Raw genomic sequence first — 24,130 nt, 5'->3', positions numbered from 1 at the left:
TACAAAACACTGCTACATATGTAGACTGCAGCCCGCAGCCTGCCTAATTACATCGGTTGCTGGCATCTAGGCCAATCAAACAAATGGGGAATAAAGGGGAATAAAAAAAAAGCAAGATGAGAAGAGAAAAAAAAAAAATATCACACCCATCATCAACCTAGCCAAGTCTACTCCTTTCTAAACACTGAGATATACTACTCCAATCGGTGCGGTTCCTAACTAGTCTTCAAAGAAATTCATGATCGCGCGGATTCCTCGCGAGCCCAGTCCATGAGGAGGATAGGCAATGTACAAGGGCTCTTCATGCGCGCCAAGCTTGATGCGGAACTCGCTCTTTCGTGTCAAGTGGAACTGTTTCGCCACAGCCTCGTACGTGTGCTGTAACATGCGCACCTTGGCTCCCTTCATGTGGTGGCCCGGTGTTAGACGCGCCGTGGCCCCAGCTCCAAACGTCAGGGACTTGACACCCGACTTCGCAGCGGTCTGGATGGCAGTTGTGACAATGTGCTCAATCGTGCCGCCTGGGGCGCCGGGGAAGTCGAGGGTGTATTTCACTTGCATGCCGCGCTGAGGGGCAAGCATGGCCAATGCGACGAAGGAAGCGATGTTGCCTTCCTTGTCTTGAGCGTAGAAGTACCAGCGGTGTTCGTGGTCGCGCCACGGGACGATTTCAGACAGATGGATCTGTGTGCCCTTGCGGTTGGCCAGCCAGTCTTTGATCCGCTGGTCAATCTTATCCCGAATTGCCTGAGGCGGGAGTTCACCCAGAGGCGTGGAGACAATCTTGATGCCTTCATTTTGGGCATGGCGGATTTTGCGGGCGACTTCGGTGTCAGATGCCATCATGTTACGACTTGGGTCTATAACCTCTTCGGCAATGCAGGACAAGCTCCGCCATCCGAGCTTCTCGCCCAGCAGTTCCTCAACCGCGGGTGAAATGAGAAGCCAAATGGGTTTGAGCTTGGTTTCACGCTTGAGCCAGTGGAGGAAGGAAGTAATGACACGCTCGTATTGGCTGGGGTCGCAAAGAGGGTCGCCGGGGATGATGGCATGATTGTAGCTGGGGATGTAGGAGATAGCAGCACCGGTGGTCGGCTCACGCCAGATTAGGTAGCGGTCATCCATCCATGAGGTAGACGTGGCATCACCGTAGTTGGCAATGAGCTCTTCCAGACGCTGCATTTCGTCTTCAGTGGCCTTGTGGCCGGGGTTTTCCTTTTGCCATATGGGCGTAAGGGTAGATGCATCTGGATGACGAAGTTGAATGACTTCAGGCTTGGCCGGGAAGCTCTTGGGGTCGCGGTGGAACATGGACGCCAAGCGAATGTTGCCAAGCTTGAGGACAAGCATGAGGAAACGCTCCAATCCAACACCGGCACCGGCATGGGGTGGTGCTCCCCACTTGAATCCTTCGAGGTATTCGGCCATTGAAGCGGGATCGATGCCGGCCTTTTTCATGTTTTCTTCCAACATGGTGGGGTCGTGGATACGCTGACCACCAGAGACAATCTCTTGGCCACGGACGAAAATGTCGAACGAGTTGGTGTACTGAGGATCGATAGGGTCGGGCATGGTGTAGAATGGGCGAGCGGAGAGGGGGAATTTGTCGATGATGTAGTAGTCCGCGCCGTACTTTTCTTTGATCAGCTCACCCAGTCGGATTTCATCGCGAGTGTGCAAATCCTCGTCATCGGCAACCAGCTCCCCATCCTCATTTCTCCAACCGGAATCGTTGAGCAGCTGTACTGCCTCTTTAAAGGGGATGACGGGAGTCTGGTCGAGAAGCACAATATCCTCCGAGGGAAATTGGTGTTTCACAGTCTCGATCTCGCGGCGGTATTTGCTGTACAGTCCCTTGATGATATGCTTGAGGACAGCATCAATGGTCTCTTGCATTTCGTGGTAATGCTCTTCAATGGCCATTTCAATGTCCAATCCAGTATACTCGGTCAAATGGCGATGGGTGTTAGAATTCTCGGCGCGGAACACAGCACCAATCTCATACACACGCTCAAAATCCGAGGCAATTGCCATTTGCTTGGCCAATTGAGGACTCTGCGCGAGGAAGGCAGGGCGTCCGAAATAGTTCAATTCGAAAACACTAGCACCGGACTCGGTGGCGGCGCCTTGAAGCTTGGGACTGTGGATTTCAATGAAGCGTCGCTCATCAAGAGCAGCGCGGAACAGATTGCCGACAGCTGACTGGAGGCGGAAGATGGCCTGGGCGGTGCCGGTACGAAGGTCCAGGATACGGTTCGACAGACGGGTGCGGTCCGGGATATGACTATAGCGACCCTCCACGCGGTCTTCCTCTTCGGTGCGAACTTCGGCTTCGTAGACGGAGAACGGGACGGCTTCTTCACGACGCACGACTACATGGAGCTGTTGGATGGCAAGCTCCACGTCGTGGAAGGTGCATCCAAGCACGGGCACCGCAGGTGTTTGCATGATACCACGAACGCGAACAATGGTACCGGTCCGCAAGTGCTCTGCCCAGGAAACCATCCCCCTCGATATCTTGCCATCCTCTGTATGGAGGACGCCCTGAAAGGTAGTGAGTTGTTGGCGGAAGACCAGGAACACCAGTTTCGCACTCATGTTGCGAACGATGTGGAGGCGCGCGGTGAAGGACACCTCCTTGCCGATCAGCTCGGTCGAGATCTCATCCAGACGAATGCGCGGTTCACGAGATCGTTCTTGGCTTTGGACGAGAGGCAGGTCCCCGTAGCGGGCGGCCATCTCGGGGGTTTCGGTGCGGGCATGTTCGGACTCCTTGTCGAGACGACGCTGTTCCGAGTCGTTCCTCTGCTCCTCGCTGAGACGGCTCTTGGCGCCTCGCCGCTGCTGGCGGGCGATGCGCTTCTGCTGGTTTTTGCTCAGGGGCGCAGAGGAATCCGTGTCGGACTGATCATCGGACGAGGAGATGTCGTCGCGGTCGCGCAGGAAGTTGACCAAGGAGCGGCGTGGGGAGATTGGGCTGGTGGTGCCACTGACGTGGTTGTTGCTGGAGTCTGTATCCCCGCCTTCGCCTTTGTGGCGGATCTTCGACAAGGCACGTCTGATGCCGGACATGGTGGAGCGATATCGAGCCCGAGAGCAAGCAATTGCAATTGTCCTGTTCTTGTTCTCAGCAGCTGGCACTCTTCCCTCTTCTCAGCAGGGAGGAGGGGGATCCGAGTATTATCACTGAGCGGACGATGTGGACGATAGTGCTGCCCGCGAAGCTTTGTCAGGGAGGGGCACTGCTTAGTCAGTTGCCAGCAATCACCCAGCTAACTTTAACTGACTGGTTAGTTGACTTACACAAAGTAATGCACAACGAATGAATAATCAGGAGGGGACAATAGAGAATACACTCACGCTGGATATCTGGTATAGTTGTCTTTTTCTCAGCAATTGGCAAGCCGTGCAGAGTGCTGGGGAGAGGAAGAAGAAGGTGCAGGGGCTCGGCTGTCGGTTCGACGGAAACAGCGAGTCGATGCACGGCTAGATGCTGCTAGATCTACGCCAGTTCCAGTCCCGAGCAGCAGGCGAAGCCGTTAAATAAGAAGGAAATCGAATACAGAGCTGGCCGAGGCAATGAGATCATGCGTTATTTATGGTTGAACAATACGGACGTAATGAATCAAGAATAATGAATCAAGAATAAAGAATAACAGCAAATGCTGTAATTCTTAGTTAACGTATTAATTCGTCTCTTCCCTGCCGGCTGGGAGTCGCTGATGTCATGGCCATTATGTCACTGTCTCTATGGTCTACTATCGTTGATGCATTGATACGTCGATACGTTGACGCCAGTCTGTGCGATACCATTAAATACTAAATGTTAAACATTAAATAGAATGCACCAGAGAGTGGTAACTCGCTGGAGAGATAGCGTGGCTCACGCGTGGCTCAGCGATTACGTGGACAAGCAGATTGATTAATTAAGGAATTAATAAGTAACTTCGTGCTTGCTTCGTCGTAGATAAAGAACTTCGCCCCGCTCAATTCACTGTGCTTCGCTGCACATCGTCTATCCCACTGTCGTTTATTGTCGACTCCTGAATACTACAGGTATTGTTCCTGTGGATGATAATTTGGATAATTCGCCTCGCCGACTATTAACCGCCACCGCTTCCGGCGTGGGCCGAGAAACGGCACCGAATCCCCGATTCTCCTCGTCGCTCGTGCCAGTGCGGACGTCCGTACATCGAGCGCCGTTGATTGGCACAGACTCTAGACTCCTATTGCTGTCGTCCACGTGCAGTGACCGCTATCCACTGCAGGTCCCTGGCCTGGTCCCGTGTGGAATATCACACGACCTTCGAGAGCCTCATCGCTGGTCGCCGCTCGATCGCTGTTGATCCTCCCGATTCGACCCTCTCTGCATCCGCCGCTTCCGCTACCATCTATACCCATTATCCAATCTCACAATGGACGGCTCGCGCTGGTGGCTGCACGTCCAGGCCGTGTTCTGGCGCTGTCTGATGTCGATTGGCATGTTCCTGCACACCACCGGCTTCACGTCGTGGCCGCCCGGCCACTGCTTCGTGCGCCGCATACCCTTCGACAACAAGGCCCGCAAGGTCAATCTCTACTTCTACTGCCCGCCAGCCTACTACAGACACCTAGCGACGCGCACCGGCCGCCCGCTGCCTGTCGTCGTCAATTTCCACGGCGGCGGCTTCACCCTGGGCTCGGCCACCGACGACTCGTACTGGGCCCAATGTGTGCTCCAAGAAACAGAAGCAGTCTTCGTCAGTGTCGACTATCGCCGCGCTCCCGAACACCCCTTCCCCGCTGCCGTCGATGACTGCGTTGATGCCCTCCTCTATCTCGCCGCCCATGCCGGCGAACTGGGCATAGACGCCTCGCGCATTGTGGTGACGGGCTTCTCGGCGGGCGGCAACCTCGCCATCACAGTGCCTTTGCGTCTTCAACACCGCATCCAGACCGACGCCGGCAGCGATATTATCGACATCAGCCCGCTCGACTCGACCCAGAACCTCGTCAACGGCCAGAACAACCTCCAAATCCTGGCCAGTTTCGCCTGGTACCCGCTCCTCGACTTTGTCGCCTCGCGCGAGCATCGCCGCGCCGCCAGCGTGATTCCAGGGAAGACCATGCCTGCATTTTTCACCAACCTGTTCGACGAGTCCTACCTACCAGACGTGGACCAGCGTTCCTCCCCGTTTGCGTCGCCCGAAAGAGCACCTGACGATATGCTCAACGACGGCCTGCCGCAGCATGTCTTCTTGTATACGTGTGAATGGGACATGCTGCTTAACGAGGGCCAGCGGTTTGTACGGCGGCTCAAGGGCATGGGCAAGAAAGTGCGCGCGATGATGGTCGAGAAGGCGCCTCATGCGTGGGACAAGTCGCCCAATCCGTTCCGCGACCAGGCTAAGATCAACGTCATCTACCGGGCAGCGTGCGCTGAGATGAAGGCTATTTTCGACCAGCACTGATGTACTACTTTACTTTTACTATTACGACTGATATTACTCTTGCATGAATTAGCGTGGCATGGCGCTGGATAGACTAGTTTATTCTTCTGTATATACTGCTCAATCAATACTTGTTTATATCTCTTCCTCAACAGCCAGATACCATTAACACTAACCATATAAAATAACCAATACCCAGGTCTCATCTCATATTACGGCCAGCCAGAGCCCATGGCCAGGATTGAGATCTGCCAAACAATCACCCTGGTCATACATTCTGTTATCCTGTTAGGTTGGCACATTTCTCTCCGTTAAATGTTTCCCATTCTTATTTGTCACAGCATTGGAATTTCGAAGATGGGCATCCTTTGCGGAAGCTGAAACAAAACACCTGGGAGCAGCGTTCACACCACGCGTAGGTCCCTGTTTATCTACAATGATCGTAAATAGTAGCTTCATGATTGAAATACTTTTCACAAAAAGTGTATTCGTACTCCACACCGTTAAAACAGAGATGCGGGCCCAGTTTCATGTTGATGTTATTGGCCAGATTGAAAGTGTAGATTTATACTGTATCCCATATTTCTAGCATGTTGGAGAAAGACCCCTTTTACGCTTAAGTGTCTCAGCCATGAAGAGAGAAATACCCATGCGGAATAAAAATGGATGATTATGAGTTGAATTTTAGAACTTAATGTTTTATACCATAAACAAACCGCAATGGACTCTTCTTTTGATCACTCTTTTATCTCAGTATGCTTGCTGTTGGGCCATAAGTAGCCTTGTAAGAAGACTGGTTTAAATACCCCGCTTTCTGAACCCCCCGCTTTCTGAGCTCCCCGCTTTCGGTGCGCATTTAATTTGACGAAGTTTGCACGTACTAATTTCTATAGGCATCACTTAATCACTCCTCATTCGGCAATCCTATCTATGTACCTCACATCACATCATTTTATTATACAAGCTTCACCTTCTACGCTTTGCAAGAGATCGTAGGATGGTTCCCGGGACTGTCAACTCAAGCCCGTCGGGGAGGAGTATAGAAGGGATTAACTGGTAGGAGGTTTTCCATTTCCCTTCCCATGGCGGGCATAGCTGCGGTGTATAGAGGGACCAGCAAAAGGACGAGCTGAACAAGGAAGAAATCGAGGCTTGCCATTTTCACAGTGATACGTGTGTTCCAAAGTGTAAAGTGGGATTGCACCTATAGGGAGGCCTCCTTTTTGAACTGCCTGCCGGCAGAAGTCCCTGTGCACTTGAACCTCCGAGGTATTTTCTTTTGGTCAGGGTTCTGCGCAGAAAGCGATCATGTGCAACCCAAGTGTGTATGGTGTGCAATCTCAGTAGGAAATAGCCCGTTCCTTAATTAGGAACATCGAGAAGCAATCAATACCAATCGATCTCTCCTATGAGGCATATCAACTGATATTCAACACCTACCCCACTCGCTCTCCCTGTTTTATTCACTAGCTTCAATACGATATGGGTAAGCCCCGAATAATAATACCTGTGTGCATAAATTGATTCCCTGTATCAATTAACAACTTCCTAGGTATGTGTAGCCTTTGAACGTGTTAATAAGTTTCTAATATTAATACACTTCAGTATCAATTGATATTGCTTAAATAATTGTCTAGGTTCGTATACTTATAGACTTAATATATTAATATCATTTGGTACTTTATATGAATTTCAAAATATAGGGTGAGAGACGTCTACACTAGATCCTATAGGATGATATTAAAATAGTAATAGTAATCATGTATGATTTAAAAGAAATATAGTATAAGTGTGCGTATACTATGATTTTAGATGCAAATCGTACACTCTTCTTGAGTTCTTCCTAGCTGTATTATAGGTATGAGCTTGGTTATATAAGTTCTATACCCTACCATAGCTTATCTTAGTTCTGTTACATAATAGAAGAAAAATCTACTGTCGATTTTGATTCAAACGTCGATTTTCCCTGAAGGGTTGTATACATCCTCCACAGGGACCTTCTGTCAGCCTAGCGCTAGGACTATATCAGCGCCTGCAAGTTTGTAGAGCACTAACTCTACGATCGTATTTCTTTGTTGTACTTTTTTTATCCCAGTGCCCAAAGCTCAGCAGTCATGAGCCCCAGCTGGCTCGCTCCTACATCCGCCGTAGTAGACACGCAGTTGGCGGGGTTAGGAACTAATCACCTGTAATAAACCCTATTTTGACCAATTTTACAAGCAATTTTTAGATATTACTACTGATAATAATATAGTTGATACTATAGTATTGTTCGTATGTCGACAGGCACACAGCCAGTAGATATTCTTCGTGGCAGAGTGAGTGGTGGCAGAGTGTACACCTTATTGGGGAGAACATCAAAAGCCCACAACTTGCGTTTTCATATTACACGAAATAACAGGCAAAGTCAAAAAAAAGAATGAAATGAACCAATTCACTAATAATCCCTCACTGTCCCATCCGGTTGAATGGCACCCATTCGATCAATGAGCGCCCGTGCTCGTACATACGGGTCTAATTTCCAATAGGTCTGTCGGAACTCTGCAATAACACTTTCTCGGCGCGTCTTCAATAAGCTCACGGCTTCTTTCTCTTCCTCTGTCTCTGCGGATGAGGCTGCGTGGATCCACGCTGCTGTGGCAGAGACCATCTTCAACCCAACCATCATCCGCTCGAACATGATAGCGTCGCCCTCGGCTTTGTTGTGTATAGCCGCATTTTCTTCTGGATCCGGCTCAATGTACTTGTATTCAAAGTCTTCATCGCCACCGAGCTCTTTGGGGATCCTGTCCCGGGGAATAAACTTGTCCAGGTCGTCGATGGTGTTAGTGAAACAAACCTTGGAGGCTACGACGGGATCCATCCATCCGTGAATGATTTTCCAGATTCCTATTTTTTTTTGTCAGCGAGGCTTCTGATTAGCGTCAGGCAAAAGGCGCTAACCCGAGAATATCCAGGGTGCGTTATGGATCAGGAGTAGGCCCAGTGACTCAGGATAATTTGCTTCAAAGCACTGAATAATAAACTTGACTGGCGAGTATTCCATATTGCGCAACGAAAAACCCGTCATATCAAAGACAATAGTCTGCAAGGAATGTCAGCTGCGATAACCTTGTATGGCTGTAGATTAATTAACATACTCCTGTTTCAACTGGAGGAGCGATCAGGATACGGGTTGATTCAATGACATGAACGATGTAGCGCTCCAGAGCAGCCTGGGTCTGCGCACCGGGCTTGTGCAGACGCACTCTGACCACATTCACGGGCCGTCCCTCTCGATCCAGTCCGTGGAGATAACTCTTACCCATCTCCAGTTGAGCAATAAAATCTCGACCCTCTTTTTGATCGGCAGCGCTGAGTTTGGCATTGTGGGAAAGTTCCCAAGCATGAAGCTCGCCCTTGAGCACGATGTCGTCCTCCACCTCCATACTTTTTCTCCACAGGAGAGCAGACACCATCATGGAAAAGGCCTTGGGGATATCCCACTTTCGGGCGCGTAGAAACCGGAGGAGAAGAGTATCAGGATGCTCCTGCTTGATCATCTTCAGCAGAGCGAAGCACATCTCCGCCAGGTTCATCTTTGTCAGAACTTTCTCTATGGATTTAATTTCCGACTCTTTAATACCCGCCTTCCGAAGCTCCACGAAAAGAGTTCTCAGTTGCTCTGTTGTGATACTTTTGGATGACAAGTCTTGAAGTATGATGTTCTTATCTGCTTTGCCGACAAGGGATTCCACTTTGTCGAGGGAACTTTGTGTGTCGACGCCATTTTTATCTGCCGGGGTTGAGCTGCTCGGTGTTGATTTTGTCTTCAAAGCGTTAAGGAGACCATCAATCGAGGGTTCTTGGATATTGTCCAAAAGTTTCAAAAGATCATTGGGTGAGCCTTCCGGAACGGGAACCTCGTATACAGCGGAGAGGGTCAATGCCACAACAGTAAATAAAAGGGTCCAAAATTCCCGCAGCTTGCCATCTTCGCCAGGGGTGAGGTTGTAGACGTGTCCTGTGAGAGGTGTGACGGTCATGATCTCATACAACTTTATGCATAGATTAAATAAAAATAAGATTTAATAGAAATACCAACTCTTAAACCTGGATCTCCCAGGTTTATACCCCAAAAAACTACTCCCTAACACCTCTAGTCCACGTGAAACCTTCCTAACAATTGCCTCGGTCCGGTATGCACTCTGGAGTCAAGAGAAGCACAATTTTACTAACCGCATTCGCTAACTCATTGTCATATATCTTCCAGGATAAAAATTAGAGATGAATCTGCAGTGCTAAGATTAGCCAAGAAATTGAATTTGGTTCTGTTGGTGGTCAAGATTACCTTAGAATCCTCACAACAACGGTATATTTTCGTTGAGGGTTAAAAGTGGATAACAATTACTGGATTATAGTAGTTGATATGGATAAGATCACCATTTATATGCCTTGTGCGTTCGCAATTTTTCTTTATGATTTATACTTGCTTATATCTCTCTGAGTGTGTTTTATTTTAAAATCTGATCTCTATACAGTATAAACCATAGATTTCAGCAGGTATCAGTTACTCATACCTACAGATGACGCATTTCCACGTCAGCTGTCTATATATTTGAGGCCACAGATTCTCTGCCCGCTCCAATTTATTTCTGATGGCAGCGAAGCACCCTGCCGTCATCCACAATAAAAGCGGATATTTTTGCTTGTGCCATGGACGAGTACTTTTAACACCACCCCATGAGGCCTTCAGGGTCGACCTTAACAAGTTCATTCGCATTTTGGTAGTGCAGGTCTTGGTAGTGCAGGATTGCCACTATTGTTCTCATTGCACTGGCGCGATCTTCATGGACAGGAATCTTAGCATAGCCGGATTCTGCTAGCCTCGTGCCTTCAGAAAAGCTAGGCGCAAAAATATTTTGAATATACGGGCTGTGAAACTGAGGATCTTAAATGAAATAAGGGACTTTTATACCGTATTGTCTAGGTTCAGTAAGGGTTGTACTTTGTTCTACGGAGACGGGCACAAAAAGTCTTTTGCGCAGCTAAACTCATGTTCTGTGTCTTCAAATATTTAGCGCTATCTTCAAACTTTTGTCACCTTGCTTTGGATGGTTGGTTTTCAAGTGATCATACAGATCATAGTCTTCCGGTGAATTACCCCGCTCGAGTAGCGCTGTCCATGACATGCAAGCTGATATACCTCTCAACCTGAAATTACGTGATATTTGCGTGGCAGTATGTTCCTGTGATAGCGCAGTAGCCTCTTTTTCCTGTAATTTATATATCGTGCGTTTTTAACGTATTCCTGGCTTTGATACTTAGGCCCTGGCCGCTCTCATTAGGGGCTGGGATGGTGTAGTTTGTGAACCCGCATTCGTTTCAATGGCGTTGCTTGCTTGTCTACTTCCATCGTATTGGCTAGCCGCTATCAGAAGCGCGAGAATGATAGATAGCTGCTTATTGATAACAGGCCAGAAACCAGACCTTCACGCCGTCCGAGAATAGCGTGTAGCAATATGATGAGTGAGAACAGGATGTGCACTTGCTCTATCTAGGAAGGAATGAAGCAGGAGGTCTAGGTAAAGAAGACAATGGGAATAACTTACCCGGAATTTCATTGGGTTCTTCCTTTTCTAAATTTGTCTGTGAGACAGGGTAGCCGGGGAATTACACTACATACATCTTTGTTATTTAGGCGGCAACACCGCCGTCTAATCAGCCATCGCGCACTTTAAATGAGAGCCCTCAGCTAGTATCATACAACACAACTTCTTGTGTTGCCTTAAATTGGAATTATTGCTAATTTCTAGAGCCCATAGAGATACTTGCATATTCATGATCAAGCCATTGTTTTAAAGGCGGAGAGAAGGCCGAAAGAAATAGCAAGGAAACAGTAACACGGCCAAGACAATGGACGAACTGCGCACTCGCTTGCAGGCGCTTCATTCGATCGCTGAGAAAATTATCTCTCTCTCCGGCTCTACAGGGGCCTCACTCGGAGTCCTTCATAATGGCGAGATTAAACTGACGGAGAACTTTGGGTTTCAAGATCATTCCCGGAGACAGCGGGCAACCTCCGATACTCTTTACAACATTGGCTCCCTAACAAAATCAATGGTGGCTCAAGCAGCCGGTTCCGGGTTAGATGAGAGCCTTGTTGCGTGGAACACACCTGTGTCTTCCCTCATTCCCGAATTCCACAATGTCGACCGAGCGATAACTGAACAGTGTAGTCTTGTTGATCTCCTCTCTCACCGAACGGGTTTGCCGACGGCCAATGTCCTGTGGTATCAGGGCGGTTCCAAGTCTCTCGTTAATAAAAAAGATCTGCTCCCCCTGGTTAACGCTATGTCGCCGACTTTCTCGTTCAGAAGCTCTTGGAGATATTCCAATTGGGGATACAGCTTGGCGGCAGCGGTTCTTGAAAGAGTGACGGGCCAGCCATGGCAGATGATCGTTAAGAAGAGACTGTGGGACCCTCTGGAAATGAAGCATACCACAACCGAGGCAATGTGGAAGAGCTTACCAAATGCTGCACAAGGGTTTATGGCATTAGAGGACGCTTCCACTTTTGCGGTTGATGCACAAGCCATCGACGACTCATCCATAATGGGCCCGGCGGGGGGCGTATGCAGCAACGTCAATGAACTGTTCATCTATTATTGCGCGCTATTGGAAGCGTACAAGCATCGGAACGAAGATAATTCGCACAGCATCAGTGGATCTCCATTCAAACATGTGCCAACGGTTTTCAGTGCACATTCTGTTCTTCCATACCCAACAGTGCCTGCGTATAATGACACCACGTATGGATTTGGGTGGGCTCGCGGTTATGTACCTGGTGCTCTAGGCATCATCTCGGACAATAGTGGCATGGTGCAGAGCATGCCAATCATTGGCAGAGGAGCATTGCCACAACAGGTTTTTTACCATCAAGGTACAACGGCGGGATTCTATAGCTCTGTTTACTTGTTGCCAGACACTAAAAGTTGCGTCATCGTGTTGGTGAACTGTGTGACAGCGCCGACTGGCTTGCACAAATGTACCTGGACAGCCTTCTTGGTTCTCCTAATATCAATGACTTCATCAGGCTGACTGAAGAGTGCATACAAGTGACAAGATCACGATTCTCAGAAGCAGAAGAGACACTGAGCAAGGAGCGCGTTTCGGGAACAGTTCTGAAGCCACTAGAACAATATTGCGGCCGGTACTACTGGGAAAGCCGGTTTTATTTCATAGATGTTTGTTTCGACGGAGAAGATCTACAGCTCATCATCCAAGGTCGAGAGGATCAATCCTACAAGCTCAAGCATTATCACTACGATACATTTACCTGGCTGATGGCTCATGACGAGGAAGCAAAGAGAGGCCGCTTTATTCAATCAACCTATACTTACAAGATTGTGTTCAGCTGTGATGAGCATCATAATATTGTGTCTTTTACCTGGCAAGATATTGGAGGCGGCAAAGCATTGCTCAGAAAGGAAAATTATCAATAAGAATGAATGCTTGTCGTGATTTTGATTTCCAGTTCCTGGTTGTTGAGTGATGAGAAGACGATTGTCAATATGATAGTATAGCAAAAGCGATAACACATGATAGGCAACGATTGTATTAACAAGAATGATAATAGCGACGAAGAATGTGACGCCCTTATATTTGTAATAGATATAGTATATTAAAGGGAATATATATCAATTAATTCTAGTACACATATCTATTCCTGTCTATATATTTATGAATAGTTCATATATTTATTTAGTATCAAAAAAACATACAAACACCATGGCTTGTCGATTTAGTGGCGGTAAATTCTCTAGTAAAAGTAACCTGTTCTCTCAACAGGTGGTTCTTTTAATGGAATCCTTCGTCTGCCTTAGGGTAGAGTATGTGAGCTGACTCAAATTTACTTGAGCCGCCATTAATGTCAAGGGGTCTAGCTTGATTTATTTGGGGTCGCTTTTCAGAGCATCGATCCAGGCCTTTTGGCACGCCGCCTAGAGCTGTGCCTTAAATTTTATATAGATTCAAAATACTAGATATGCTTCTATTTTCACTAGAAATCAGAGTTTATAATTATTATTAATACATTTTCTTCTTCTCAATTATGAAAAATCTATATTTAATTATATTAAGAAAATTTTATTCAGGGACGCGTATTAGGAAAGGAGACAGGATGGTGAGCCGGTTATATCGTAAATATCAATTGATATTCACACGACTCCCACATCTGTTGATTCAATCACTCCATATATCTGGTACAGCGTCTAGAATATCTGCAAATCTTAGGGTCAAGTCTTATCAAACCAACAATCTATTATTAGTTAGTCTCGAAGCGGGGTCACCCGACAACTTGTATCCATCATCTTATTCCATCATCACAACATTTGAAACATTTGAATGCATATGTAACCATGTCACACTCCCACACCGCCACTATCGAGCTCAACTCCTTGGAAAACAACGACACCAACCTAACTAATGATGCCAATGATGCTAATCCACCCCCTCCGCCGTCGATGCAATCCCTGACGGCGGCTACGGCTGGACGGTTGTCTTCGCCTGCTCAATCATTACCTTCCTGATCAACGGCTGGAGCGGCTCATGGGGAGTCCTGCAAACCGCACTTCTCACCAGCTCTCTGACCACCGGCTCCCCCAGCACCCTCTCCTTCGTCGGCTCGCTCAGTCTTGCCCTCTGTGTCGCCATGATGCTACCCAGCGTGCGCCTCTCCCACCTCCTCGGCGCCCGCTACAGCATGCTCCTCGGCGTGCTCCTCATGAGTCTAGGTAGTCTTTGCAGCAGCTTCACCACTACTACAATCCCCGGCCTCTTCGGCACTGCCGGCGTCTCATTCGGCCTCGGCTCCGCCATCGCCTTCACCCTCTGCAACACCCTGCCCGTGCAATACTTCCACTCGAAACTCGGCACCGCGAATGGGCTCATAAAACTCGGCGGCGGGATTGGGTCGACCACGCTCGTTCTGGTCTTACAATACGCCATCGACCATGTCGGCGTGGCATGGACATTCCGCATCTTCGGCCTTATTTCCCTGGCCAGTGGCATCCCAGCTGCCCTGCTCGTTAAGGAACACTCCCCTTCCTCCTCCCCCTCTACCATTCTTGACTTCTCCCTCTTCAAATCCCTGCCGTTCACCATGCTCTTCATCGCGGGCAGCATCGGGACCTTCACGCTCTTCGTGCCGCCGTTCTTCCTGCCCCTTTTCGCGCAGTCCATCGGGCTCTCGGCCTCAGTCGGCGCCGCGATCGTGGCTGGGTTCAATGGCTGCACGGCGCTGGGGCGATTCAGCGCAGGGTTTGCGTGTGACCGGTTCGGAGCGCTGAACACGCTTCTGCTGACGATGGCGGTGAATGCAGGGAGTATGCTGGCCATCTGGCCGGTTTCGAGCAGGTTGGCACCATTGGTTGTCTTCGCGGCACTGAATGGAATCGCGAATGGCGCGTTTTTTGTTGCGATGCCTACGGCTGTGGGATATACATATCCCAGTAAGGCCGCGGTGGCTATGGCTATGTCAATTTCGGGCTGGACCGGCGGCTACTTAATGGGCACACCGATTGCTGGGAAATTGATTGCAGGTGATGGGAAGGGCGGTGTTGCACCGTATCGTGCGGCGATTTTTATTTCTGGTGGGCTGGCAACAGTAGCAGCTATTTTTGTGGTATTGGCTAGAGTTAGTGTAGATGGGAGGCTGAGAAGGACAGTATAATTACACCATAGTGGGCTACCTGTACCAGAAAGGTTGGTAGTGTATATAAAACCAGTTGAAATGTATATATACAGTAGGATGACAAAAGTTTGAATATAGTATTAAGGCTTTCTACCTGTTTATCTGTGTTCACGCCAATTCATGTCAGGTCAATTTAGGCTTTTTTGGGGGATCACCTGTAGATAATACAAAAGTTAAAACATTGTTAGTATTGATATGGGGAGGGCTCCTATATCTCATCCAGTTTTGTCCACTATATTCAAACTTTTGTCAGCTGCTTGCCCTATCTAACTGCTAGGCTTGAACTATTAAGCTTATTGTCGGCCAGTTAGTGTAATCTACCATGCCATGGATCGGTATTTCAGAACCGTGGTTTTCATGCGTTATTGTTCAATAATTTCTAAGAATTTACTCTTATTCAGATAATTATAAATAATTAGTTCTACTAGTAAATTAAGTATAAATTAGGTCTAGTTACCAGTTATTCGAAATTTGGACTTCTTCCTTATTGCAATCTAGGGTCGTACTAAACTCGCACTATAATTCCTTGCACTCAAATAGGCCATCACTTATACTATTATAACTAATACAATTCAGTAAAGCTTATATAGCTTTAATAATGTACGTAGAAGAGAGGTACTGTACAGCTGATTGCAAAAACGGTGCATGCATTTGTAGTATTTCCTAATCCTATTGTCAAGGGGCGCTAAACCATGTACATAAAGGTATCTGTTTCACAGTCCCGTAATCATGCGGTATGGTATGTTTACGACTCAGTGCATTTGATTATCTGTATTGGTAATACAACCGTTACCGCTGGGCCCAGGTACCACATGACCAAAGAAAAATTATACGCATTCACAGGAACGTTCGTCACGCAAAATCTCTGTGGACGCGAATGCAAATATCTACTCCGTATGCGTTAGACTGCCCTTCCGTCGAATTAAAATTTCCTAGGCTGAAACATCCCAAGCAACTACAGCGCTGATAAGTGATCTTGCTAATGGCTATAACAGCTTGCTCCAATCTTAGCCGCAAACAACTGTTGTAATTTTCTCTGGGGCAAAATTCCAAATCGGCGTCGGGTTTCTCGATCGGATCTTTATCATTCGAAACTCCGAGTCCCTCACCCAATCCCTCCACCAGCGACTTCGCCTTTCCTAACAGTTGCTTGTACTGTAACCTAGGTACCAAATTCATGGCTCCACGAAGGAGTCACAGGAAATCGCGCACAGGTTGTATTCAATGCAAGCAGAGGCGTGTTAAGGTAAGCTAGGATCTTTCTCCTGGTGTCAAAATATTGCTTGCGCAGGCTGAGAGGCCCGTAACCGCAAACCTGGTCCATGTCTGCGCGGCATAGCCTGAATCCATATAGTGGTTGCTAACACCGGATCAGTGCGATGAACAGGTACCACGATGCCAGAATTGTATCAGTCGCAATACTGGCTGCTCTTATAACTTCGTACGAGCTTGTAGCACAAGCCCATCAGTTGCAGAGGATGGTTCATGTACAGACAGCACAAGTGCTAGAGGGCATATCAGTGCAGATTTGGGAAGCATCTACTCGAGATACTACTCCAGTCAGCCAGTCACGAAGCTTATGCGGCTGCGAGAGCTCGAACTTATGCATCACTATGCGACCAGCACTTGCGAGACAATGGCTCAACACGAAACTGATCTTGACGTGTGGAAAAGATCGATCCCTGCGGAAGCCTTCAAGCATGAGTTTCTAATGGATGGTATAATGGCTCTCGCGTCCCTCCACATTGCATTGCATAGACCAAGCAACAGGTGGACATACACGGAACTTGCAGTACAATATCAGGCCTCAGGCTTACGGGAATTCAAGGCTACATTAAATGGAATTAAAGAGGAAAACTGTCATGCATTATTCGGGTTTTCCTTGATCATTACCGTCCTGGCATTTGCGTTTCCGGAATGCTACGGTGACCAGCATCTCGTAACACCTCGCGACAGTATCATATCAATTTTCGAACTTCTCCGTGGTGTTCGTGCGATAAAGACTAGTTCCCATGGATCACTTCGAGGTGGACAAATGAAAGCACTATTTAACTACCCCAGACCATACATGGACCCAGAGGATGATGAAGACGTTGAAGCGCTGCTGAAGCTGCGGCAGCGTACTGATCAGTTAGGAAAAGACGTTCACCCTGAGAAGCACAATATATACCTCTCCGCGATTGATTGTCTTGAAAAAAGCTTTGGGGAAATTGTGGGACTTCCAGAGAGGGGTGCGGGTGCGATAGTCGCATGGCCAGTTATGGTTCCTGACGACCTTATGATCCTCTTCAAGGAGGGTGATCCATTGGCCATGCTTATTCTCGTTCATTACGGCGTCTTGCTGCTTCACGTGCACAACCAATGGTGGGGGAAAAACTTTGGCGTTCGACTGATAAGACACACCTCAGAGGCACTACATCAAATTAATCCCGAATGGTCATCCTGCTGTGAATGGGCAAGGAACAAAGCTGCCGTGGTTTCAGAGTTGTCGTGACTCCATTTGAATTTTAGATCTTTGATTGTAGATATTCCAATTTTAAGTTGACATGTAGACCAATTCAAAATCGAGAGCGATATTGTAGGGTTTAGAGAAATGAACACTAAGAGCCTCCTGTAGTAGTACTGGGGACGCTGACGAGAGCTTTCATCTGAAGGGAATGTAGCATGAAGGGTTTGCCTCTAGTGTAAATTTCCGCTCACTTATCTTTTATGGAACTAGTCTTGTTAAATGGTACTCTGGATCGTGCTCACTACTCCTCTTTTAGATAAAGACTGTAGGTATTTATACCAACGGTAAGTAGGTCTATTCATGGAGATATACAGCACTTTCTCGATGCGTGAATTCTTGTCTCTACACTAGCTGTAGCATCACTTCGGCTTTTGCCTTACTACTCCGACCAAAGAAACCTAGGCACTATTTACTACCTCGCCAACTAGCATCGGCTTTGGTTGTGCCCAGGAGCTGGCTTCAGACAATAACATTATTTTGCTTGGGTAGATAGTTGCAGTGGAGTAGGATCAACCACAACAAAATCTGTTGTCAGTTAGTCCCACCCCTTCTAGCCCAATATGACAAGATACCGCTTATTGGCACATACGAACAGTTCCATTGAGGTACTTCAAATCTTGCTCCGCCAAGGGCACATAGTCTTAGATCGCCATCTTGTATGAAATAGAATAATCTCGGCCTATGGTCAGAGGATTCAAGAAGGTCTTACATATAAGTCCATGCAGTGCTACGCTGCGATTATGTCGGAAGCATATGAAGGAACCTGTGGTACGCCTAGACATGCGTCCCTCTTCATTGATATCTTCCCTGTTCCTTTAAGCTCTTTCCTGTAAAAATGATATAAACGGGCGTTAGATTTAGTTACGGTGTCTACAGCTGGCCAACTAACGCAACCGGCTTGAGGTTTGTTGAAAGTAATCCAAATGTGTAAGTGTCGCGATTGGCTGTACCCCGTTCTCGATGGCGAAGTCAATGACATCGTCGTAGTGTTCAGTCCCTGTGAGTTGACAGAACCCGGGAGGCAAAAAGGCAATATCCACATCCAAGGGTTAGTGAATCAAAGGTACCGTATGCAATGGCTGCCAAGCGCTGAAATATCTTGCTAATAGAGGTAATAGTTCTTGGTCGCTAGGTAATCATACTCAAAATCCGAAACTCCGAAACTCTGAGCCGTCCCAGCCAAGGTTTCCAGAATCACTGGTGATCTTCCCTCGTCAGCAACTGGGACCTCAACCTAGCGGGCAGCGCCTGAAACACCAAATACAAAGTCTTTGGGAAGTGCGTAGCAGTAATGAGGCGAGTGGGAAGATTATTGGCAGGACTGGACGAAGTCGCGGTAGAGCAGCATTCAGCGGGTGGAACTTGGGTGTGGACATATATTTGTTAGGCATATGCAATATTGCCAAACGCATATATCAGATAGAGGACCAGCAAGGCCGTACCTTTTAGGCGGAAACTCCACATAATGACCTTCATTCACCGGATGCGAATTACGAAGCAATCTCATGCGTATTCTTATAACCACGTCTCGTTACTTTCTGTCTAATATTACTGCTGCTAATTATAAAGGATATCGATTTCTGCTATTGGACATTGAATTTAGTAAATGGAAGATTTGCTTTGGTGGATGGGGTTTAAGAATCTATCTTCTCAGGGAGCTCGGATGCTAAATATATAAGAGCCACAGCTAGTCATGCGTACGGACGTTCTTGCAAACAATTGAGGTAAACAAGTCAACACATGCTCCCTCTTAATGGCAACACTCTCTAGGGATCGTGTAAGAATTTTGGTATTTTTAATTACACGTAAATCAGACCTTTGTAATTACGTTGATCTGGAAGAAATTATAATGTGGTCTATGAGTCCCCATAAATCAAATCTAATTCCAAAATACCGAGCTGAATAAACTTTAATTGGTTCTAGAGTTATTGACTCATAAAGTGACCTGGCTGTTGTATGTATTTTATGACAGCGACAACGGCCTGTAATTATGGTATTTGTAAATTGGTCGGAAATACTAATACACTCTGACGGCAGTACTTAGTGTATTTAGTGGAGTTCCCAAGAGCGGAGCCAGGTGGAAAGAGAACGAAAACGAAAACGAATACGATAACGATAACGATACTATGGCTAAACTCGATATTAACTCGTCGAAATATTCGTTCCACATCGCTCACCCCGTTAGTGCAATGCACTAGATGTGCATTTGGGAGCGTATCCGAAGGGAATACGTAATCCTCTTGCTCTCGAAAGAGGCCGCAACCGCAACAGCGGAGGATGGAGAACATGGCTGGCGTCTCAAGTGGCGCCATTGTTTGGTTATTGACACCAGTCATTCTCGCTACCATGTGTGGTCCACAATGGACTAGGTTTCTAAATACATGTCTGAGAAAAGACCCTAGGCAACAGCGCTCCGGCGGCCTTACTGGAGATATATGATATGGCTAGTCCAATAGGATTGTTCATTCCACGTTGATCCTATCTCTGTGACATTGTATGCCATGCCGTATTAGAGATGGATCTGAAACAATAACACAAATACCATAAATAGTGACACTGGCAATAGAAAATTATATAATATGTGTCCTATCCTCAGACAGCGTCTGATCAGGGATAAACATACAAGATCATCCTTTCCCAAGACTCCATTGTTTATCCTCACTTCAATAACTGACTTAGTTATTGTGTTGATAGTCATATTCGCTCAGCGAGAATGGCGGATTCCAACAGCGATTTCAAGCTGTATCGCTATGACCCTTCCATGGCAGCAGCAGTCATATTCGTTATTTTGTTCTTGGGCGCCACCGCAATTCATACCTGGCAGCTTCTGCAGACTCGAACTTGGTACTTTATACCATTTGTGATTGGCGGATACTGTAAGTGTGGAGTTTACAAACTTGGGAGTTTGAGCAAGCCTGACTGTGCCTAGTTGAATGGCTAGGATATATAGGAGTAAGCTGTTAACTTCGGGAATTGTGAAGATGACGCTGATATCTCTTCTACCTATAAGCGATGCATGTCAAGTCACCAGAGCCCTAACTGGACCGTGGGCCCATATGTCATGCAAACATTATTGTTACTCATTGCACCAACTCTCTTCGCAGCCAGTATCTATATGGAGTTAGGACGGATAATTCTCCTCACGAAGGGAGAGTCGTACGCCCCTATTCCACGACGGTTTTTAACGAAGATATTTGTTTGTGGAGATGTTATCTCTTTCCTTATGCAAGGCGCTGGTGAGTCTTCTTGCGCTGATAACCAGAATCAAGAGAACAGAATAGCATAGCTAAACTCAATTTACCATTATAAGGTGGTGGTATAATGGCAAGCGGGTCAGTAAGCTCATTGCAGACCGGCGAAAATATTATCATCGGGGGTCTTGTTGTTCAACTCTTGTTCTTTTTGTTCTTCATCGGCACTGCAATCGTTTTCCACTGGCGCCTACGGCTGAAACCCGCAAATCGTGTTTGGATTCCATGGGAGAAACATCTCTACACCCTATACAGCGGTAGTTGTCTAATCCTCATTCGTTCGCTTTACCGCCTCGTGGAATATGCCCAGGGAAATAACGGATACTTTATGACACACGAAGTGTATATTTACCTGTTCGACGCTGTTCTGATGCTGGGATTAATGACTCTTTTCGGCTGGGTCCATCCAAGCGAGGTCAATGCATATCTGAAGCACGGAATTGGAGGAAAGGCCGTCAGGCGAGTGTTTTCAGTCTATTCCCCAAACACAGATTGTGGAATCTGAAGCGAGTAGAGAAGCAATTCTTTCGCTATGTTATTCAAGATACGGACTAGGTTGTATACTTCGATAGCTAAACTATAGAGTCATTACCAATTAAAAAAATAGCAACATTGATGTTACCAGTTGACAATTTTGGATACGCAAAATGGTCACCACAATGACAAAAAAGCAAATTATATATAAACATCCCTTCGAACTCATATATAGGTTTATTTCATTGCAGTTGATCTTCTCAATCATTATTACTGAGGAAGAGTGGATTCTCGACGAATCTTAGATCCTTGAGTTTCACCTATTCATGGCCTGAAATTATGCTCGTAAATTATCAGAGCTTTCAATTCGTTAACCCTTTACACGGTAGCATTTGGATGGAGTTATTGGCTACGGATGCTTCGCGTGATAATTCGCTCCTCTCAAATTGATTTGACCGAGCTCTTTTTAATCCCGGCCTGTTGGTTGATTCGAAGTTCGTTGCTCTCTATATTAGTTGATGGAGTCGGCTGCTTAGGATTCTTTAAGTTGGAACTGCAGGTACTGCTTATCTCAGCCTCTATTATGTGTGGCTGAGAATTTCCCCATGGTATGAAACCATTTGTTGGTATTGGTTCCTAAACAGGCAACCGAGAATCATCGTTTTCGTTTTCGTTTTCGTTCTCGTATACTCGTGTTCGCATAACCCAGGGTCGATGCCAAGCCCTGAAACTTTACATATAAGAATACATATCGTAGGGGTACCCTTAGCAAGTACAAAGCCTTCTCTTTTCGTCAATAGTTCTTCTTTTTTCCAAGAGTACTCTTTTCCTCTAAAGAGTCCTCTGGGTTAACTTTTAACCTAGCCTGTCCATATATATATATGTGTGTGTGTTCGTTCGTTTCCCACAAGACACACCTTAGCCACCCACCAGTTGACGCCTTCGTCATTGGGCCCTTACACCTTCTTATACACTCTCTGGCATAATACGAAATCCGACCTTTCATTGAGCGTATCATTATTCTCGTCATGGCCAGCAATGATCATATTGATTTCAAGCTCTATAGATACACCCCGTCGACTGCAGCAGCAGTAGTGTTTGCGGTCCTGTTCTTTCTTACAACGATTTACCATATCTACCAACTCTACCGGAGACGAGCATGGTATTTCATTGCGTTTGTAATTGGAGGCATTTGTAAGTGGGCAGCATGGTGTACCAAAATAAGCTCTCCCTACTTCCTCATGATTTTATGGTCGGTTGATGAATCTCTCATGAACAGTTCAGATCATCGGCTATATTTGCCGTATTTTGGCCCATAACAACACCGACTCAGTTCCGATTTATAGCATCCAGGCTATTTTGATTCTTCTCGCTCCACCCCTTTACGCTGCATCGATTTATATGGTATTGGGCCGGCTAATCGTCTACCTGCGGGCGGAAGGACTCAGCGTGGTGTCAATTAAGTGGATGACCAAGGTTTTTGTCACTGGCGATGTGATCGCATTCGTGATGCAAGCCGCAGGTTCGTCGGGCACCTGATCCCCTCAAGGTGTAATAGGATGCTAATGGCATGCTGTCCTGCAGGTGGTGGTATTATGGCCAGCGGCACCATCAGTAGCTACAATCTAGGAGAGCACGTCACCGTCGGTGGTCTCTGTGTTCAATTGGTCTTCTTCGGCCTTTTTATTATAACCTGTGCTCTATTCCACCTTCGCATCCGCAAGAAGCCAACACCCGAAGTAATAGCACTAGCCGCTCGTCTGAATGAAAGGACGACCCGTTCATGGCAAACAGTCCTTGTGGGCTTGTATGCCGCCAGTGCCCTGATCCTGGTGCGGTCGATCTTTCGTTTAGTAGAATATGCGCAAGGCAACGCTGGGTATCTCATTAGCCATGAAGTTTTCATGTACGTCTTTGATTCAACTCTGATGTTCCTCGCCATGGTTGCTATGAATATCTTTCATCCGTCGATGATTCTTGTTGGGTCACAAAAGGAGCGTGATGCTGAAATGGAGTATCCCACTTATCACACGTAATAGGGGAGAAGTCGGAAGAGACCCCGTGATGTTAGCCAGGTGGAATGATGATATGGTTGAGACGTGAGTTGTGAATTAAAATCTTATTCAGTAAGGGAGCCAGTAGCAGGAAGGGAGGCCGTGGTTAGTTACATGGTACCTAATATCTCCAGTAGAATACCTACTTAGCTAGGATTAAGCTTAATATTGCTAGCTGGATTCAAGGAGAGCCATGCCAAGCTCCACCGATTTTTCGTCTCCCAACTATCGGGTTATAGAATTTAGAGTGTACATCACGCATTGAGTAAGATTCACTGAACACTTAAAGGACTCACAATATAAGGCTTTTAATATAATTAAATTTTAATAATTCTATCACTCCAGATCATAAGCTCTTCACCGAGTATTACTTCATCTTTAGAAAGCCCTGGTCCAAATTTGATTACAGCTTGTCAGAAATTCTGATGACAAGGTTTCCTTCGGGTATTCCACCAAATGATTCGGTTAGGTGACCCAGAAAATTAATTCGGGTTACTCTGTAGTATACTGCATACTCTCGAGTCGCAGAGACAATGGGTGGCCGAAGAGGGTAATTTGCCAAAGGACATCTTAAAGGAGACCACTCATGGCTAATAGTAAGCCCATGCACACGGTTTCTAGTGAAATCAAGGATTTATTGTACCAACAGCTACGGGCTTGAGTTACAACAATAAAGAAGA

General features: G+C 46.8%; 8 protein-coding genes across 8 annotated transcripts; 6 read left to right on the top strand and 2 right to left on the bottom strand.

Moving 5' to 3' along the window:
- Positions 1-219: 219 nt before the first annotated feature.
- Positions 220-3,072, bottom strand: BGW36DRAFT_425538 (aspartyl-tRNA synthetase, cytoplasmic; the record flags this gene model as incomplete). Its single annotated transcript, XM_046220130.1, has 1 exon — positions 220-3,072. One exon carries the CDS (start codon positions 3,070-3,072, stop codon positions 220-222), a length of 2,853 nt encoding a protein of 950 aa, XP_046074431.1.
- Positions 3,073-4,415: 1,343 nt separating this feature from the next.
- On the top strand, positions 4,416-5,450 carry BGW36DRAFT_425537 (putative lipase; the record flags this gene model as incomplete). Its single annotated transcript, XM_046220129.1, has 1 exon — positions 4,416-5,450. One exon carries the CDS (start codon positions 4,416-4,418, stop codon positions 5,448-5,450), a length of 1,035 nt encoding a protein of 344 aa, XP_046074430.1.
- A 2,416-nt stretch (positions 5,451-7,866) lies between these two features.
- On the bottom strand, positions 7,867-9,454 carry BGW36DRAFT_425536 (CRAL-TRIO domain-containing protein; the record flags this gene model as incomplete). The annotated part of the gene is made up of 3 exons (XM_046220128.1): positions 7,867-8,318; positions 8,373-8,514; positions 8,570-9,454. The coding sequence occupies 3 exons, from the start codon at positions 9,452-9,454 to the stop codon at positions 7,867-7,869; spliced, it is 1,479 nt and encodes a 492-aa protein (XP_046074429.1).
- A 1,846-nt stretch (positions 9,455-11,300) lies between these two features.
- Positions 11,301-13,063, top strand: BGW36DRAFT_459853 (beta-lactamase/transpeptidase-like protein). The gene is made up of 2 exons (XM_046222067.1): positions 11,301-12,335; positions 12,404-13,063. Exons 1-2 carry the CDS (start codon positions 11,325-11,327, stop codon positions 12,911-12,913), a joined length of 1,521 nt encoding a protein of 506 aa, XP_046074428.1. The 5' UTR covers positions 11,301-11,324; the 3' UTR covers positions 12,914-13,063.
- A 732-nt stretch (positions 13,064-13,795) lies between these two features.
- BGW36DRAFT_374847 (major facilitator superfamily domain-containing protein) lies at positions 13,796-15,240 on the top strand. Its single transcript, XM_046215706.1, has 2 exons — positions 13,796-13,929; positions 14,013-15,240. Exons 1-2 carry the CDS (start codon positions 13,829-13,831, stop codon positions 15,139-15,141), a joined length of 1,230 nt encoding a protein of 409 aa, XP_046074427.1. The 5' UTR covers positions 13,796-13,828; the 3' UTR covers positions 15,142-15,240.
- A 767-nt stretch (positions 15,241-16,007) lies between these two features.
- Positions 16,008-17,744, top strand: BGW36DRAFT_374845 (uncharacterized protein). Its single transcript, XM_046215705.1, has 2 exons — positions 16,008-16,408; positions 16,538-17,744. The coding sequence occupies exons 1-2, from the start codon at positions 16,340-16,342 to the stop codon at positions 17,654-17,656; spliced, it is 1,188 nt and encodes a 395-aa protein (XP_046074426.1). The 5' UTR covers positions 16,008-16,339; the 3' UTR covers positions 17,657-17,744.
- A 2,640-nt stretch (positions 17,745-20,384) lies between these two features.
- On the top strand, positions 20,385-21,427 carry BGW36DRAFT_291901 (putative RTM1-like protein; the record flags this gene model as incomplete). Its single annotated transcript, XM_046210876.1, has 3 exons — positions 20,385-20,547; positions 20,653-20,907; positions 20,982-21,427. 3 exons carry the CDS (start codon positions 20,385-20,387, stop codon positions 21,425-21,427), a joined length of 864 nt encoding a protein of 287 aa, XP_046074425.1.
- Positions 21,428-22,424: 997 nt separating this feature from the next.
- BGW36DRAFT_357369 (putative RTM1-like protein) lies at positions 22,425-23,432 on the top strand (the record flags this gene model as incomplete). Its single annotated transcript, XM_046213868.1, has 3 exons — positions 22,425-22,590; positions 22,676-22,918; positions 22,981-23,432. The coding sequence occupies 3 exons, from the start codon at positions 22,425-22,427 to the stop codon at positions 23,430-23,432; spliced, it is 861 nt and encodes a 286-aa protein (XP_046074424.1).
- Positions 23,433-24,130: the final 698 nt, after the last annotated feature.

Source organism: Talaromyces proteolyticus (genome assembly GCF_021365285.1).
Source record: "Talaromyces proteolyticus strain PMI_201 chromosome Unknown BGW36scaffold_4, whole genome shotgun sequence".
Lineage (NCBI taxonomy): Eukaryota > Fungi > Ascomycota > Eurotiomycetes > Eurotiales > Trichocomaceae > Talaromyces > Talaromyces proteolyticus.
This window is presented reverse-complemented; position numbering and strand designations above follow the sequence as displayed.